At 41.6% G+C, this 16,853-nt stretch overlaps 1 protein-coding gene across 1 annotated transcript; it reads right to left on the bottom strand.

Moving 5' to 3' along the window:
- Positions 1-20: 20 nt before the first annotated feature.
- On the bottom strand, positions 21-14,893 carry slc7a10a (solute carrier family 7 member 10a). The gene is made up of 11 exons (XM_077520136.1): positions 14,665-14,893; positions 8,456-8,660; positions 7,895-8,046; positions 5,588-5,713; positions 5,132-5,285; positions 4,585-4,708; positions 3,601-3,704; positions 3,350-3,446; positions 3,102-3,251; positions 1,516-1,693; positions 21-1,446 (listed from the first exon to the last, which is right to left on the bottom strand). The coding sequence occupies exons 1-11, from the start codon at positions 14,765-14,767 to the stop codon at positions 1,346-1,348; spliced, it is 1,494 nt and encodes a 497-aa protein (XP_077376262.1). The 5' UTR covers positions 14,768-14,893; the 3' UTR covers positions 21-1,345.
- Positions 14,894-16,853: the final 1,960 nt, after the last annotated feature.

Below are 16,853 nucleotides of genomic sequence, written 5' to 3'. Positions count from 1 at the left end.
ATGATGAGATTGAGAATAGATCAGAGTGTTGGGTGTATTGTATTGAAAGAGTCCATATTATATCAAACAATTTGCATATACTGTACAAAAAAAGTAGAAAGTGTATCTTTGGGTTACTATTATTATTATTATTATTATTATTATTATTATTTAACAAACCAGGAAGTAACATATACATAGCTGAGCACAAAGTAGTGGCAGTATAACAGCAATTAATATACATTTACCATATATAAATATAGAGAGAGGTGCACCATTTGCCGTTTGTTGATCAGTAACAACATGACATAAAAAAACACTTAGCTGTGTTCCCCTGGCATCAATACAAATATGAGACAAATATATGACAATATACACACATATGAAACAAATGCTCGTCAATAAGGCACATTCACATACACGTAACATAAAAGAGCTTGGAAGTCGACCAGGGAAGAACTTTCACCCCATCCCTCTTCTCACAGTTAAGCCAATGGAAAGCCTCATGAAAGTCATTTAACGGAAAAAGGCACATTGACTGCATAAGAAACTGATAGTGTCATAAATCCTCAATAACACATCCATTTAAATTCAAAAGTTGACAACATAAAAGTCTTTGCATTGATTTTTTTTTTCTTTTTTAAGTCATAAAAAGTCTTTACCTTGTCTTGGATCCCTTTCCTGCGAGTTAGAACCATTTTAGTGTGGACAAAAAAAAGAAAAAGAAAAAAAAGAGGCCAAATTGCATAGAAAAAAAAGTGATTGAAACAATTATGGTAAACACCCCAGTCCTCTGGGGGGCGCCCTTGTGCATCAGACAAACAGGAAGCACTGGATGCGGCTTGAGATGAGCTTTGCAGGTGCTCGTGTTTGAGTCCTGTTGCAAACACTTTTGACTACTAGAGGGCGGCACCGTACCGCAAAATGTGTTTGTGTTTACGTTTGTGCTTACAGTGTCTCCGAAAATATACTCTGTGCTTCATTTTGACCACATTTTCTGCTACAGCTGCATTCCAGCATTTGTCCCCTCAAAGTCCTGCACACTACATCCAATAATGATATGAACACTTTTGATTAATTAAATTGTCGTTTCTAGATTTTGAAATTACGTGTCCATAAGTGTATTTCAGAGCCTTTTGCCATGAAGCTCAAAACTGAGCTTAAGTTGGTTCAGCCTTGACTTATTGTGTGTAGAATTTTCAGGAAAACCCCCCAATTTGGAATAAGACTTTTATGTGAAAAAAAAACGAAGCACTCTGAATACTTTGCGGAAGCACTGCGTCTGTCCTGAGTGTGTCTTGGTCGCTCTGAAATCATATTCCAACAAGTGTATGTGTGGATCAAGCCAGCAGGGGGCGACAAAGGCTCAGTCTCTGTCTTTGGACGACGTGAGTGGTTGGGCCTCATCGGGGTCCTCCTGAGGGAACATCACGTAGCAAGCCTTCTGGCCCATGTAGGTCAGTTTCTCTGCGGGAGATGAACAACATGAAGCGCACACAGGTACGGACGGACGTGACGTACAAAGCGAAAAGTCACCTGTGACTTTGTAAATCCACTTGGGTTTGTTCTTCCACCAGACGCCCACAAAGTAGACGGGCACGCCGGTGAGCATGATGACCATGCCCAGGCCGCACACCACCGGCTCGGAGTACAGGCTGAAGCACAGCAGCACCACCCAGAAGAGCATGTAAGCGATGGGGATCAGCAGGTTCACCTGCAAACAACACGCACACAAAAATCTGCTTACATATTCATACCTATGAATAACGCAAATGCTTTGTTTACACGATGCAAACAACGGCGCATTGTATTGTATTGTACTAGCATACAAACCAGGCAGAATGTTACAGTCACAGACATTTCATTACATCGTGACATCAAAATAATCTTCACAAATGAAATTACAACGATCCAAAGTCCAACATTGCTTTTCAATGAGCCGAGAGTTGACCGCCATTTTGACTTGTGACGTAAGCTCAGAATTGCGAATACTTATTAATATTTATGCAATCATTCTTGATTACGTGATGATAAATTATTATTTTTTTAAATCTTTAAACAATAACAAAATGTAGCATCACTGAGACTCTTCATTTTTTAATTATTAACTGTCAGACAAGAACGTAAATGGCATATTTTTCACTATATTTTTGGCTGTACTTCAAATGGTACATCATTTCATTTGTACTTCAAAGTACTTTTCTTGAATATCCGTTTGTCATGACAATATTTTCCCTTTACTTCTGAGCTCAAGTTACACATTAATTTGATGAAAAATGTTGATAATAAGTGAATGCTGGGTCCATGTATGAGGAATTAACACATTCATACAGTAGTTTCATAGTTACAACTAGTCCCCTAAGGGGTGACGCTGATGTGGTGAGAGTTTATTGACACCCCTTGTTTTGTGTCTTCAAAATGCTGAAATGTGTTTTTGGAATATGAGAGGAAGGAGACATGCCAAGAGAAAACCAAGGCTGTATTTATTTGCACGGAATTTATACTTTATTTATGCTATTGCTAATATAATGTTGTTTAAGAAACCAGATGGCACCCAATATCAACAGTAAATCTGACAAGGGGCAGTCGCAAGTAAAAACTGAAAAATGAAGCAGCAAGCGTAATAAACGGCCTTTGCACTGCATTCCAAACGATCAAAAAAGATTGGAACGCACCCAAAATTGTTGCATCATCTGAAAATGGTTGACTTCCTGTTCAATTCGGGTTTCTCAGACTTTTTTTTTTTTTTGTGTGCATGCTGTTAGACAGACACAACATTTTGTTTGGTGGGTGAAATTAGCGACTGGGGGTAAATTTTCACAAAATCCACCCGTCTTTAGTTGCAAATCCTTTTAAATGATTCGAAAGCTTTTTGTTGCCATTATCCACCAACATTAGATGGCCAACTTCCTGTTCAATCTAGGATATGGCTTGCTGACTTTTTTTTCCCTCCTTGCATCCTGTTTATAACCACTTTCAAACAAGAAAAGCGTATGTTGGAATGGAACATTTAAATGCCTTGACTTGACATGCCCACCCAATTTCCTGTTTATCAGTCAAACTTGTGTCAGTGGGTCATTTTTTTTTTAATTTTTTTTTTGAGTTTTCTGGAGTCGGAGTACCTTGATTGGGCGCATCAGGTCCGGCTTCTTCTTGCGGAGGTAGAGCAGGCTGGCGATGGTGACGCCGTACGACAGATAATTGATGAAGGACACATAGTTGATCAGGTTGTGCGTCTCACCGATGCACAGGATGACGATGGTGGCAAAGCACTGCAGCGGGACACCAGGGCAAATGTTGCGTATTCGCATGCGGGTGTACGTAATGTTGCGTCCTGGGTTTTACTGTGGCAGGAAGGGCAGTTACTCACGCAGACCAGCAGGGCGGGAATGGGCGTGCAGTTCTTTAAGTGGATCATGGCCAGCAAGTACGGCAGGTGACCCTCCCTGGCCCCCGAGAAACATAACCTACAGACGGATTTTATACACACACACACAAATTATATGCATATACACCTCCACCAACGCCAAAGACGGCTAGCTGTTTTTTTTTTTTTGTTTTTTTTTTTTTGTTTTTTTTTTTTGGTGGCATCGTATGAGTGTTTGTGTGCAAGTATGTCACCTGGAAGAGGTAAAGAGATAGCCGTTGATGCCGCCAAAGGTGGAGAGGGCCACAGAAATGGGCATGACCCAAGAGAACATGCCCAGCAGCTTTTCACCAAAAGTCTGCAACGTGAAACGATAGCAACACCAACATCATTCATACTATTGATTTTATTTTATTTTTTTTAATTCTCAAAGGTCCCAGAAAAATCCAAAATATGAAAAAATATTGTGGCTACCTAAAATAAAAATAAAAAATAAAAATATGCAAATCCATGAATGCCGAACTGAGAATATGCATGGTCGACTGTAGTTTTAAGTTGTACTGTTACCAATCGCCACTAGATGGCAGACATGTCTCAGTTGACCTTATCTTATATTACCCTATGCTATGCGAGTAGTACGCCTAATAATTTTTGGAAGATTTGTTAATGATATGCAGGACACACATAGTACCTCAATAATACTAAAATTCTAAGTTGTTTTTTTTTTTTTTTTGTTCAGCAGTTTTTTTTTCCATCCTTGAATGGTAACCTTTAAGAGAGAAACCTTTGCAGAGGAATAAAGGATTACAATATGTGGTAATTTTGTTGTTTGTATCAAGCCGTTTGTTGTTGCGTTAGGATAGTGGATCTTTTATACATGCGTTGAAAAATGTATTTTCAAAAAAGAAATATACAGTATTAAGAGCACATTTTGCATGTATTTTGTTTTGAAAAAAACATTTTTGTCATACATCTGGTTAGTAAGTGTGCGGTCATATCTGGCCCCCAGTAGCACTGTTGAAAAATTGTGGCCCCGTCCAGCAGTTGCCCATCCCTGTCCGCTGCTGCTTGCAAGTTCAGTTAAGTTTATCTTTTGCATTGAATAAAACTGAGCGCCGCTCCTACTAATTGGACGACTCAACAACAGTAAAATGAGCACAACTCTCTTGACAGCCACGCTTGTGCTTCCCATTAGCGCAAAGCCAACTCATGTGACAGTCACTAGTGTAAACGCTTACCACTGCCACGGCATTGGACGCCAGCAGCTCCTCGGGGGTCATGGAGGAGAAGTAGGCGATGTTGGTCATGGTGTACACCAGCGTCACCAACGGGATGGAGATATAAATGGCACGGGGCAGGTTCCTAATTCAACAGCAGCAATTAGCATTAGAATAGAGCTAAGTTTCATCAGTTTTCACAAATCTATTTAAAATTGTAAGTAATTTAGCTTTTTTTCTACACGGCCCTGGTTGATCTCCTTTGATCTGCTGCCACCTGCTGGCCGTTCATGTAATAACTACCATTACTGCAACCGTTCTTTGCAGTTGAGAGGCTGCATCAAAGCCTTCTGTATGCTCTAGCATAAAAAAATAAAAAAAATAAAAAATAAACCTCTTTGGGACACTTAAAACATTAAAAAAACAAAAACAAAACGTATTTACACATTATTGGGAGTAAATGAGTTAAGTAACACAATAGATACAGCTCATTATTTTTTTCCCCTTGTTTATATGTCCAAATTTTGCAGTGTTGTGAGCAGGGATTAAAATCTCAGAAATGACATACTTGCGCGGGTCGACCACCTCCTCGGTGACGTAGTTGAGGAAGTTCCAGCCGCTGTAAGCGAATGACGCCTGCAGAAAGGCCAGCGCGATCTGGCCAACGGACGGTTCCTGACTGAACTCGAAGGCCGCACTGGGCACCAGCGCGTCGTAGTAGCCTGGACACACGAGGGCGAGAAATAATCCTCGACAGGGTTCTTTTGTAGGCTACTAAAGTTCACCCAGAACAACTCTTTGAACTATAAAGATTCCCTTGCACTTTGTTCAGATAAAATCCTGGGAAACGTGCATAATCTATAAAAATGGCACTCTTGAACCAAAACGGCCGTTTACCTTTGCATCCTAAAATCTATGTTTCTGTACTGGTTTTGATGCATTCTGTCACGACGAACACGTATGCCGGATTTTGTGTCAGTACCTCATGGTGTAAACAAGGCTTTAAAAAGTTGAGCGTGGTTACCTCGGCCAATTTGAACCAGTCCCACAATGATGATGAGGCCCAGAGCCAGCAGTTTGCCAACCGTGAACACATCCTGGATCCTCGTGGCCCAGCGCACACTGGAGCAGTTCACCCATGTCAGGAACACTACAACACAACAACACTTGATTCGTCAATGAAGTGAAGAGAAGCTGAGCTCAAAGTCATGTTTGTGTAGCTTTGTCAATGCCCAAATGTTTGCAACTTTGCGGAGATTTTCTTCATCCAGTGTTAAAGGATTATTCGCGCACAAGATAAGTGTGCAACCTGTTTGATTTTATAGCCTTTTAAACGCTCTTTCTCACAGGGGGGCGTTCTAGAGCATCCATCACAGGGCACAACTTTTCCTCCCACCGCTCAAACTGCTTCCGCTGTGAATGTTTGGCTGCGGCTTTGCTGTGGGACCAAGCTGCCGACGCCTCCCCACTAACACACTGCCCCCCCCCCCTATTTTTCCTCTGCAGTAATGCTGGAGTGTCCCCCCTCCCCCTCAAACGTCCAACATGCCAAGTGTCCGTCTTGCCACTGACAGGAGGGAGGCGCCAGGCGTTCAGGAAAGTGACAGCGCAGGTAAATCTGTTTGCCAGTGAGCCAGTCAGTAGCGGAATACTAACGTTTATTGGGGTGGGCAAGGGGGGGCTCTCCAAAGGGTTCCTAAGAATAAATGAGAAGCCCATATCTTGACCTATCTGGTTCACTCGTCAAACACACTGTCTTTTAAATACTCAGCCAGCTAAAAGGAGTACGGCACACCTCGGGATGAAATGATTCATAAACAAGAAATACAGTAAATGGGGGGAAAAAATGGAAAATCAAACATCACTGATGAAAATAAAATTAAAGGAATAGATAATTAAAACAAAAAAAAACTTAAACCCCGTAAAATAAAGAAATAAATAAACGTGCTCAAGACAAAAAAAAATAAAAATTAAAAAAAATAAGTTTCCGTTTGTATAGTTCAATGGTCAGAAAGGACACTTCTTTTTTTTTTTTGACACTTTTTTTTTTCCTCCGTGTTTTTCGGAGATTCAAGAAGCGATGCTTTTAACCGGGATGTATCCACTCTAGGATGCAATGATAATTTTCGAATTGAGTTTTTGATTTAAAAAACAATAAATATATACAGTGTTCCCTCGCTATAATGTGCTTCACTTTTCATGGTTTCGCTGTATTGCGGATTTTTTTTTTTAGTGCAATTCTGCATGTATTTTATTTTAATTTTATTTTTTTACAAATTTATGAAGGTTTGAACATCGAGAATGTTTAAACAAGAGAGAAATATGAGAAAAAGTAAATGCCTCGATAAGAAAAGTGTATAAACTGTGTGGTGAGGGATTTTATATTTATAGTAAATGTAAAACATAAAGCTAGCTACTTCGCGGATTTCATTTATCGCGGGTATTTTTTGGAAAGTAACCCCAGCGGAAAACAAGGGAACATTGTATACAAACCCAGATTTAAAAAAATGATTGAGAATTTTTCCGCCCATTTTTCATGGAAGACAAATTGAATATTTCTTTCTTTAGTTAGTTTTTGTTTTTCCCTATGTATTTCAATAGGCGTCGATTCACTGGCCGACCCGGTCAGTATGCCTCCGTAAATAACCAGGATGAACTGTACTTTTCTTTCCGTATTGACTGCAACCAGCCAGTACTCCTGTCAAGCTCTAATGATTTATAGTTTAGTATTGAGACACACTTCAGCAGGTCACATAACCACCTCATATGGGCGTTATTAAAATTTTTTTTTACACATTTGCACACATTCAATGAATGGTTCGTCCCTAACTCCAATGCCACACATGATGAAGGTGAATTCCTTCCATGGAATGTGATCATTAAAGCCAGCACTGCAGTAAAATAGTTTCTGACCTTTTTTTTTTCCCCCACATTGCTGCCGAAGACGTGTAAGAGCAATTTCCTTGAAAGAGTTCACATGCACTGCATTCCTGCAATCTTAGCTGACACATATGCAGCTGCCCGATTTCATGCACGGCAGCAGAACACCTTGAAATCATCCCCAAGCCAACGCATAATAAAATGTCAAGGCATGAGCGGACTGTCTCAAAATACCAAAACATATGAAAAAAGAAAAATGAACAAACATCACAATAAAAACACGTTATTAGAAGAAGCTGACAGGAAACTAGTATATCCTTAGTGCTGCTAGTGCTAAATATGCTTGTGAGTAATGCTAATGAAAATTTGAGACGGTAACACAAAGTATCAGAAACGGATAAACTGTTTCATCCCCGGCCACAGGTGCATCGAATTGTGATTGGCTACTCACGGACGCAGGTAGTGGCCAGCAGCCGGGTGGCGGCGTACGGCGGCAGGCAGTTCTGGAAGGCGGGCTGCAGCACGTAGTTGGCGAAGGTGAGCGCGATAACGGCCAGCGTTGTTGGATACATGATGAGCACGGCGCTCCATAGCAACAGGAAGCTAAGGCACACAAAAACATATTGCATTTAGAAACATATTCACGTGTGCAATTACAGTAAGAAAGCAAAAAATAAATAAAAAGACAAATAAAATAAATGTAATATTGAAAAATTGCAATGGCCACCACAAATAATAACCCCAAAATAATTAGGTAAGAAAAATTATTAAGATTTTATATTTATATATTTTTATTTGTTTGAAATTAGAAAACCAATTGTTCATTTGTTATATTGTCATATTTTTATTGTTTAATAAAACCCTTGCTTCAAGTCACTGGCATTAACCTGCAAAAAAAAAAAAAAAGAAGAAGCTCCCTATAATAAGAAAGTTGCTCCTCAAATGAAGTCATAGATGAGCAAAACTGTTCCGCAAAGAAAACAAATTATCTCGAGCCTTGTCATATTCTTACCCGACGAGCCCACCGAAGATCTCCGTCACGTATGAGTAGTCTCCGCCCGACTTGGGGATGGTGACGCCCAGCTCGGCGTAGCACATGGAGCCCAGCACGCAGATCCCGCCTCCGCACACCCACACGATGAGCGACAGCCCCACTGAGCCCGCATGCTCCAAGACGCCTTTGGGGGACACGAAGATGCCCGAGCCAATGATGTTGCCTGAGGACAGGAAGGAGACATGCTAACGTAAACAACAGCAAAGACCTGTAAACCTGATGGGAAAGCCTGGTGGGCCGCCAGGCTAATAAAACGCAAGGGGAAACCCTGTTCTCTAGCTAACTTATCTTAGCATAGCTTGCTGATTTTGTCTGTCTTTTCAATATCAATATCAACACATCATTATGCAGAAAGTGGAGACAATAACAAGTAAATACTGGATTAAGCATCAGTTGCCAGTCAAGGGAGTTCCTGGGTCTCAATGGGAGTCGGAAAGCCACGTTTTGCTTTCAGCATAGTAATGGCGTTCTCTCTAATTCACAACCAATGGTGGGGGGTTCGATTTATTACCTTCCCTTTCTTTGGCTCCCCCCCATCCTTCCTGATGCCTCGGAAATCGGGTACACCGTCACTTGCTCCACCTACTGGACACTTCTTAAGGCTTTATTTCCCGTCCCACCAGTCCAGCCGTCCACCCGTGACACTTTCTCACGCCCCTTTCATTGACCGCAATGCAGAAACGTTACGCTGGTGATTGTCGATGCATCACGGCAAAGTGTTAAGGTGGGCGGGACGAGCAAATTAGTACTTGTTGCCGCCATTGTGATGCCGGCGAGAGCGCTCATACAGAACGCAACTCTTTCTGTGCCGATTACCCTCATGGTAAATCATGTAAAATCAATTAATCCTAGGTTGTGTACAGCCCATATTGTTTGACATGTCCCTCTGCAGCCAATTCCATTTCCTGTTCAACGGTTATCATCACCTTTTATGCGGTTACCACCTTGGCGGTGCCCACCAAGGTACTGCTTTTGTTCCTTTGATGTTCACAGCTTTCTCAATGGAACTGCTACCATGGTAACAGTAGCCAGTGTTTGTCCCTACGGGGTCCATTATAGTGCAGCTTGTGAGGAAGGCTCATGTACAAATTTTTGATGACAACAAACACTTGTATATACTATTTGCCAATCAGTGCCGTGTGTATTTACAAGGAATTGAAATTTGTCTTCCTTGCTTTGCTAAACAAGCTCAGATTGTGACTTTTATTTTTATTTTTTGGTCAGTTATTTGCTAACAATGTGACTGTAGGTAGAGATGGTTTCAATCCATTGGCATGGCTCAAATATTAATGTAAATTTAAGATGGAGACTATTGACGATCTCAAATTCATATAATCAATTTGGCTTGCGTCATCAACTCATTCGCTCGCAGCCATTTTCACGGAATAACCCCCCTTCGCTCCCGGCTGTTTTCCTGGATTTGCCTGATTTTGCAAGGCCCACAGAATATTGTATAATATTGCCATAAAAAATAAAATAAAAAAAATCATAGAACCTACCAAAAGAAAGATTAGTGTCTCTTCTTTCATCAGAAAAAAAAGAGTATATTTCTGCTTCAGTTTTGCAGAATTAGCATTAGAATATAGCTAAGTTTTATCATTATTCACAAATCTGATTAGAACTGTGGGGAAATCAGCTTGTTTTAACATGGTCCTGGTTGATCTCTTATACTCTGCTGCCACCTGTTGGACGTTTCTGTAATGACTACCATTGTTTCAACCGTTCTCTGCAGTAGAGGGGCTACGGCAAAGCCTTTTCTGTATGCTCTAGCATAAAGAAAAAACTTTAAAGAAATGTATAAATACGTCTTTGGGACACTTAAAATATTTAAAACAACGTATTTATACGTTTTTGGAGCAAATTAGTTAACAGACTGCAATGTTGTCTGACAGAAGATGGAATTTATAATGAGAATACTAAAGCGTCACTCATCAGGATTGCGGTCTGACTAGTCGAGAGATAAGGCAAGTAATTTGTCAAGCGGGGAGGCATCATAAACTGGAATGCTTGTTGAGGGCCACACCAACACGCTAACCTCAGTTGTGAACAATTTTAATGGAATGTCCTTCATAGCCCTTGAACATTTTCACATTTGAAACCTTACAATCACAAACTTGAGTGTACTTTGTTGACGTTTTATGTTATAGACCAAAACAAAGCAGCACATCATTGTGAAGCGGAATGAAAATTATGTACAGTTTTCAAGCAAATATAAGTCTGAATAGTGAGGTGTGCATTTGTAATCTGTATGCAATAATATGCCTTCAGATGTCACCTAATTAGTAAATTGAGTCCACTTGTGTGTAATTTGTATTTATACATATATCTGTTCTGGGAAGGCCTCAGCAGTTTGTTAGAGAACTAGAAAAGTCTGTAGCCCGGTTGGGTTAAAAGTTAAGTGTGTTCTCATGTGTAAAGAACAAATTTGAATATGTTTGTTGAGGACTTAATCTGAAGGGTAGGTGTGTACAAATTTTCTCCTAGAGGGGAATGGCCTTTAGCTCTAACCACTAGTGTGTGCATGGCGGATTAAAACCACCACAACCTTTGTGTCTGGAATCCAGGAACCGTTCTAAAACATGGAATGCCTGGAGGGACTAGTTTTCTCTTTACATGGATCTGGCTATGGAGTTGACGGCCAATGACCCGAAACATAAATCCAGAGCTAAAATTGACTTTAAAAAAAGTTTTATTTATAAACAAAAATCCTTTTTTTCAATTGCTTGGATTTGCCTGACCCAACCCTCCAGACTGAAATTACACAACCAAGTTTGCATGCATGAAAATTCACTATAATGGTGATGTAAAATTTTCATAACATATCATCGGCACGCAATGGCAGCCTCATTATCATACATCACCCCCCCCACACACACACACACACACACTCCACCCCACCTCAACAACCCACTTCCGTTGCATTCTTAGCATCTCCGAGGGTCCGCTATGGGTCCGGATGCGGCGTGAGCAGAGACGAGCATTCATGGCTGTCACGTTCACTTGCGGAGGCCGTGTGAGATGTTGCGTAACGGCCGTGTTGTCTCTATTATGTCATAAAATACCACCAACATCCAGTACCCCCTCCCAACATCCACTTCCAGTCATCCTTCTTAAAAAGAACCAGCCTGACTCACTGTATCATTATTTTCGCTCCAGTCTGGAGCGCTCATCGCATTTTGTTTTGTTGTTTGTGTATGTTTGACTATGTCTGAACTTAAGTCACCAAACCAGTCGTGATAAGCTACAGGCATAAAACTAACCCCACCCACACCAATTAAACGCATGGGATGTGATAGCCCTTTGAAAGTTGACTCACTTTAATCCATTTTGAATGAGTCGTAAACTGTTACAGTGGAACCGGATTTGGGTTAGTGTTTTTTTTTTTTTTTTTTTTTTAGAGTTTAGGGTAAGTCTATCCAACATGAATTTGGCAAGTAGTAAGTGGTATGAAAGCAGAACCAAGGCTAAGGGAAATGGAATTGGAAATCAAATGTCATTGTTATTGCATGCAGTATGTCACAAAGACAGCGAAATGAAATTTGTTTTACAGTTTTAACCCATCTAAGAAACATAAAAAGACAATGGCACCTCAGGTTGACGTCTCGCCAGGTGGCGTCTCAATTTCTTAGATGACAAATGGAGAAACGTGGAATGAGAGAGGGAAAATTCCATCCATCCATTTTCTTAACCGCTTTTCCTCACTTGGCTCTCGGACCCGCGGGGATGCTGGAGCCTATCCCAGCTGGCTTCGGGCAGTAGGCGGGGTACACCCTGAACTGGTTGCAAGCCAATCCAGGGAGGGAAAATTCCAAACAAAGAAAAACAGATTCCCAAAGTATGCACAAACGATGCTCCTACAGGGGGAGCACAGTGTGGGACCTGGAAAAAAAAATACCTCCGCACATAGCACGGCAGGCGAAAGGTAATGTTTTTTGATGGAGATGTTGAAAAATATTTAATGGAATGACTGATTCATGGACGTGACGTGAGCAATAATCAGACCAGGTTTTCTCTTTTGACTGATTTAATTTCGTTGTGTGGGAGTGCATGTTTTCTGTACAACCAAAAATACAAAAACAAACAAACAAACATGAGCAATTGAATTTAAATGTCTCATCTATACAATGCTAATTAGCCAAGGTCATAATTATACATATAGTTCAAATAGTACAGCTAACATTAACCTCAACGTACATAAGAATGAGCTAATGTTGTGATTGTAAGTTTACATAGTGTTGATATGTAAACTTATGTGCACAACTGTACAATCGCTTAGCAACACTTAACATTGAGCCGCTTAACTTGCTAATGTGCACGCACTGTGAATTGAGTCAATTTGTGGAGGAAATCAAGCGTGTTACATTCCCCTTCATCTGGCAATTAGCCTGGGTCTTAAACATAGGTGGCCAAAACATGCCTAATTAAAATTAAACTGCACTAATAAACTAACCACCAGAGGGTTCATTAATTTGTAACTTTTTTGAAACTTTATTATGAAAAAAAAATAAACAAAACTGCCCTGCGACTGGATATAAAACCTGACAGGAGCGCGTGCCTTATGGGCCAAGTGGCGGTTTAAAACAACAATCAAGCGTCACTCCTTTCAGCGCCTGATCATAAATAGCCGTGACTACTCGAGCGTCAACCCGATGCCGATGCTAACAGGCCTGGCTAGCACGTGAGCCAGTGGTGGCGTGCATCTTCTCCTCACGAGAAAACTGACACTATTGTTCCAGCTCCCTCCCCGCAGCCGAGATAACATGACGCGGCGCCCCCCGCCGACGGCCTCCCCACACTCCAGCAGCTAGCGTTGCAGCTAAAAGGGAACTCGTGGAAAGGAGTCATGTGAGCGCGCTGGAACGCCGACGTATTTACAGTAGTCGGTTGTCCTGAGTGGCAGCAAAGGCAGCACGGGTGAGGAACCCCAAATGTTTAGGTTATACTCTTCGGACCGTCTCTGGATAACCGCCGCTAAATATATCTACAAGTTTGTTGTTTTAACAACTGTTTGCCAACATTACTGCAGATCAGAGCTGTCCCCGGATGACCGTGCTCTTGTGTGCGTGTTTTTATTTAGTTTTTTTGTTTGTTTGTTTTTTTACATCTGTATGACAGTTAAGCGTTATAGTTAAATTGTTTTTATAATTAGGCCAAACTATTCCACCTTTTTCTGTTTTCTCTGGTTCATTGATTATTACACTTTTATCACAGATACTTAAGCTTAGCTTTTTACACAGTTTTTTTGTTTTGTTTGTTTTTTTGTTTATCACACTGTCACAGTTAACGTCAGTTACTTTCAATTAAACGATTTATTGTTTTACGCCTGACTTATTTTTACATTTGAATGAGTGAAGAATGCTAACATGTGACTTGAACGCTTGTCTGGACCATTCATAGTTGTTTTCTTGTGGGCCATGAGTCCTGGATTAGATTCCATTAGGTCGCTCTGTTGATGGAAGTTCAAATCCGAACAGTGGTCCATCCAATCTGAGCGCCAACGTCACATCGGCGGATACAGGATCTGCTTTCATACACTCGAATCGTTTCGTCCTCATCTGATGGCATCTATGTTTATATAGGGTGGATAACATGTCCCTTTGCTTATGTTGGATCTGATTACCCTGCTTAATATAGGCATAAATCAAAGTAAAGGAGCTCACCGAAATAACTGCGGCGTGCCAAAGTCAAGTCTGGACGCACACACACAAACATGCACGCACATACTGACACATACTGTAATGGAATATGTATGCAGTGTAACACGATCCTGAGGAAGCCAGCCACTTCCTGCACCGAAAGCATCCACCCTCTGATGTGCTTATACCTCCTGCATATGAAGCCAAACAGTTCCATACTACGAGTCTACTCTGAAGTTCAACAGAAGTCAGCCACGTAGGCAGGCACTGATGCAACAGTTTCCGCCCAAAGCCAGAGAGAGAGAGAGAAAAAAATGAAGTGGAGTAGTAACAGCATCCCGCCTGACATCACTAGTGAAAGTCAGATTGTGCGAATTGCTGCTTAAAATGGGATCATTGTGCAAGTGGGAAGCGCTGATTTGAATCCCAAACATGGGCGAGTGTAACTTTAAGACTCAAAAACAACTGGAATGTTTCATTATTCGCGTTTTGCAGACGAACTAGTTCAACTAGTTATATCAAAACGCTCACCGATGATGATGGCGCACGCGCTCAAAAGTCCAATTTCCTTCTTCAATGTCACCCTGTCGTCCTTATTTTTGTCCTTCTTCTTCCTCTTCCCCTCGTCCGCCATCGTCTCTGGTGCCGCTCGGCTCCACGTCCAGCGGGGGGCCTGGAGAGTGTCGACTTCCCAGGCGAGTAGCAGCGAGGAGCGCTCCCGTCCCGAGCCGGTGGAGGAGGACAGCCTTTATTAATATGACAGGCGCGCGCCCGCACACGCACACAGCGATGTGAGAGGCGTGCGCATGCGCATGCGCAGCGCGCACCTTCTTCCTCCGCTTCAGGTGGGTGCGTCACGTCACCTTGACTTACGAGTCAACTCAACTTTATTTATAAAGCGCTTTAAGAACAGGCGTTGCTGTATACAAAGTGCTGTACATAAACATCAGTTTTGCAGTAAACAAGAACAAAGCAAACATTTTGCGAATGCGAATACAGGTCTTTTTTTTGTTTTTGTTTTTTTTACAAGTAAATACATTTTACATCAGTAAGTAAATAAGAAGTAGTGATAAAGAGATAAATAAAATAAATACATAAATAAGTAGACTAAACATCAAACTCATACACACCACAAAACAACAAAAACAAATCTCATGGTGCGCCAAAAGCCAAAGAATACAGATGTGTTTTAAGATGTTGTTTAAAAAAGGATAACGAGGGGGACTAGGTCGTTCCAAAGGGAGGGACCGGCAACAGCAAAGGCTCGATCTCCTCTAAGCCTCCGCTTAGCCCTCGGTACCTCCAATTGTGTCTGGTCTGCAGACCCGAGGCACCGGGCAGGTGTGGAGTTGTGCAAGAGCTCGGCGAGATAAGGTGGGGCAAGACCATTGAGAGATTTGAAAACAAATAGAAGAATCTTAAAATGGATTCTAAATTTCACGGGCAGCCAGTGAAGAGAGGCCAGGATAGGGGTTATATGTTCCCTCTTCCGGGCACCAGTGAGGAGACGAGCAGCAGCATTTTGGACAAGCTGGAGACGCTGCAGGGAGGACTGGCTGATCCCAAAATAAAGTGCACTATAATAATCCAGCCGAGATGTAACAAAAGCATGGATTACCATTTCTAAGTGCTGCTGAGATAGGAGATTTTTGACCTTAGCCAGCTGTCTAAGATGAAAAAAGCTGGATTTGTAGGCCTATACATTAGTAGATAAGCACAGACAACACTGTGTAACAAACCAATTTGAGTCAAGTGGAACACAAATGTACCATTTTTAATATTGTGCAACAAAGTCGTTAGATCACTTTTAATTCATCCAAGAGGCTGACTTGAGGCACCTCGGTTGGTGCTCCTGTTTTGGTTAGCAACTTCATATAGGGCTTACTCAGGAGATGCGCTAACCCCTATTCACTATACCATTGCTGCCCGCCATATTATGTGTGAATAATAAAGCTTCTAGTTGATATTAGTTTTCCGAAGGAGGTCACATGACGGGACAAGAGCGGCGGAACGGGCCTGTCAGTTTGTGCCGTGTCATCACATTGGGCACGCAACGACCACTTCCTGTTGTTTCAGCTAAAGTTGCACAATAAGGACTTCTAGGTGGAGGAACGTTTCCAAAAGCTGTGTTTGTGTAACGCCACCACAAACGCACACACACACACTACAGTTCAAGGAGTTAAATGGCTAAGTTGCATCTGGCGAATGCTAACAAGCGCACAATTAACTTGCAGGCCCCCCCCCCCGCCACCACCACCACTCAGTGCCCCCCTTGCAGGAACACTGGGCTCCAGTGTGGCGGCGACACGGCATGACGAAGACGAGGATGAAGAGGAGGAGGGAAGGTTGGAGCGACCAAATGTTGCAGCGGCTTCTACCTTCACACAATGTAAATAAATACATCACAGCACACACGCACACACACAAGACACAGCTACACAACCTTTTAGCTACACACACATGCACACGCACACACACATTGAGAGGCTGCTAATGATCTGATGAGGCCTGGTCTCATTTATTGTGAACACTTGGCACAGGTCACCCGAGAAATACTACAATGATTTTCCGGTACAAGGAAGACTTGGAAAAACACGGACACATAATGAGCAGACATTGTATTGATTTGTATTCCGTATTAATGCTGCTATTAGATGAGTACATTACTGTAAACCATATTTGATTACAAAAATAGCTTTCTATTCTAACAGGAGTAATTA

Source organism: Festucalex cinctus, chromosome 4, assembly GCF_051991245.1.
Source record: "Festucalex cinctus isolate MCC-2025b chromosome 4, RoL_Fcin_1.0, whole genome shotgun sequence".
NCBI classification, from domain to species: Eukaryota; Metazoa; Chordata; class Actinopteri; order Syngnathiformes; family Syngnathidae; genus Festucalex; species Festucalex cinctus.
The sequence above is the reverse complement of the archived record's forward strand: the minus strand, read 5'-3'. Positions and strand labels throughout refer to the sequence as shown.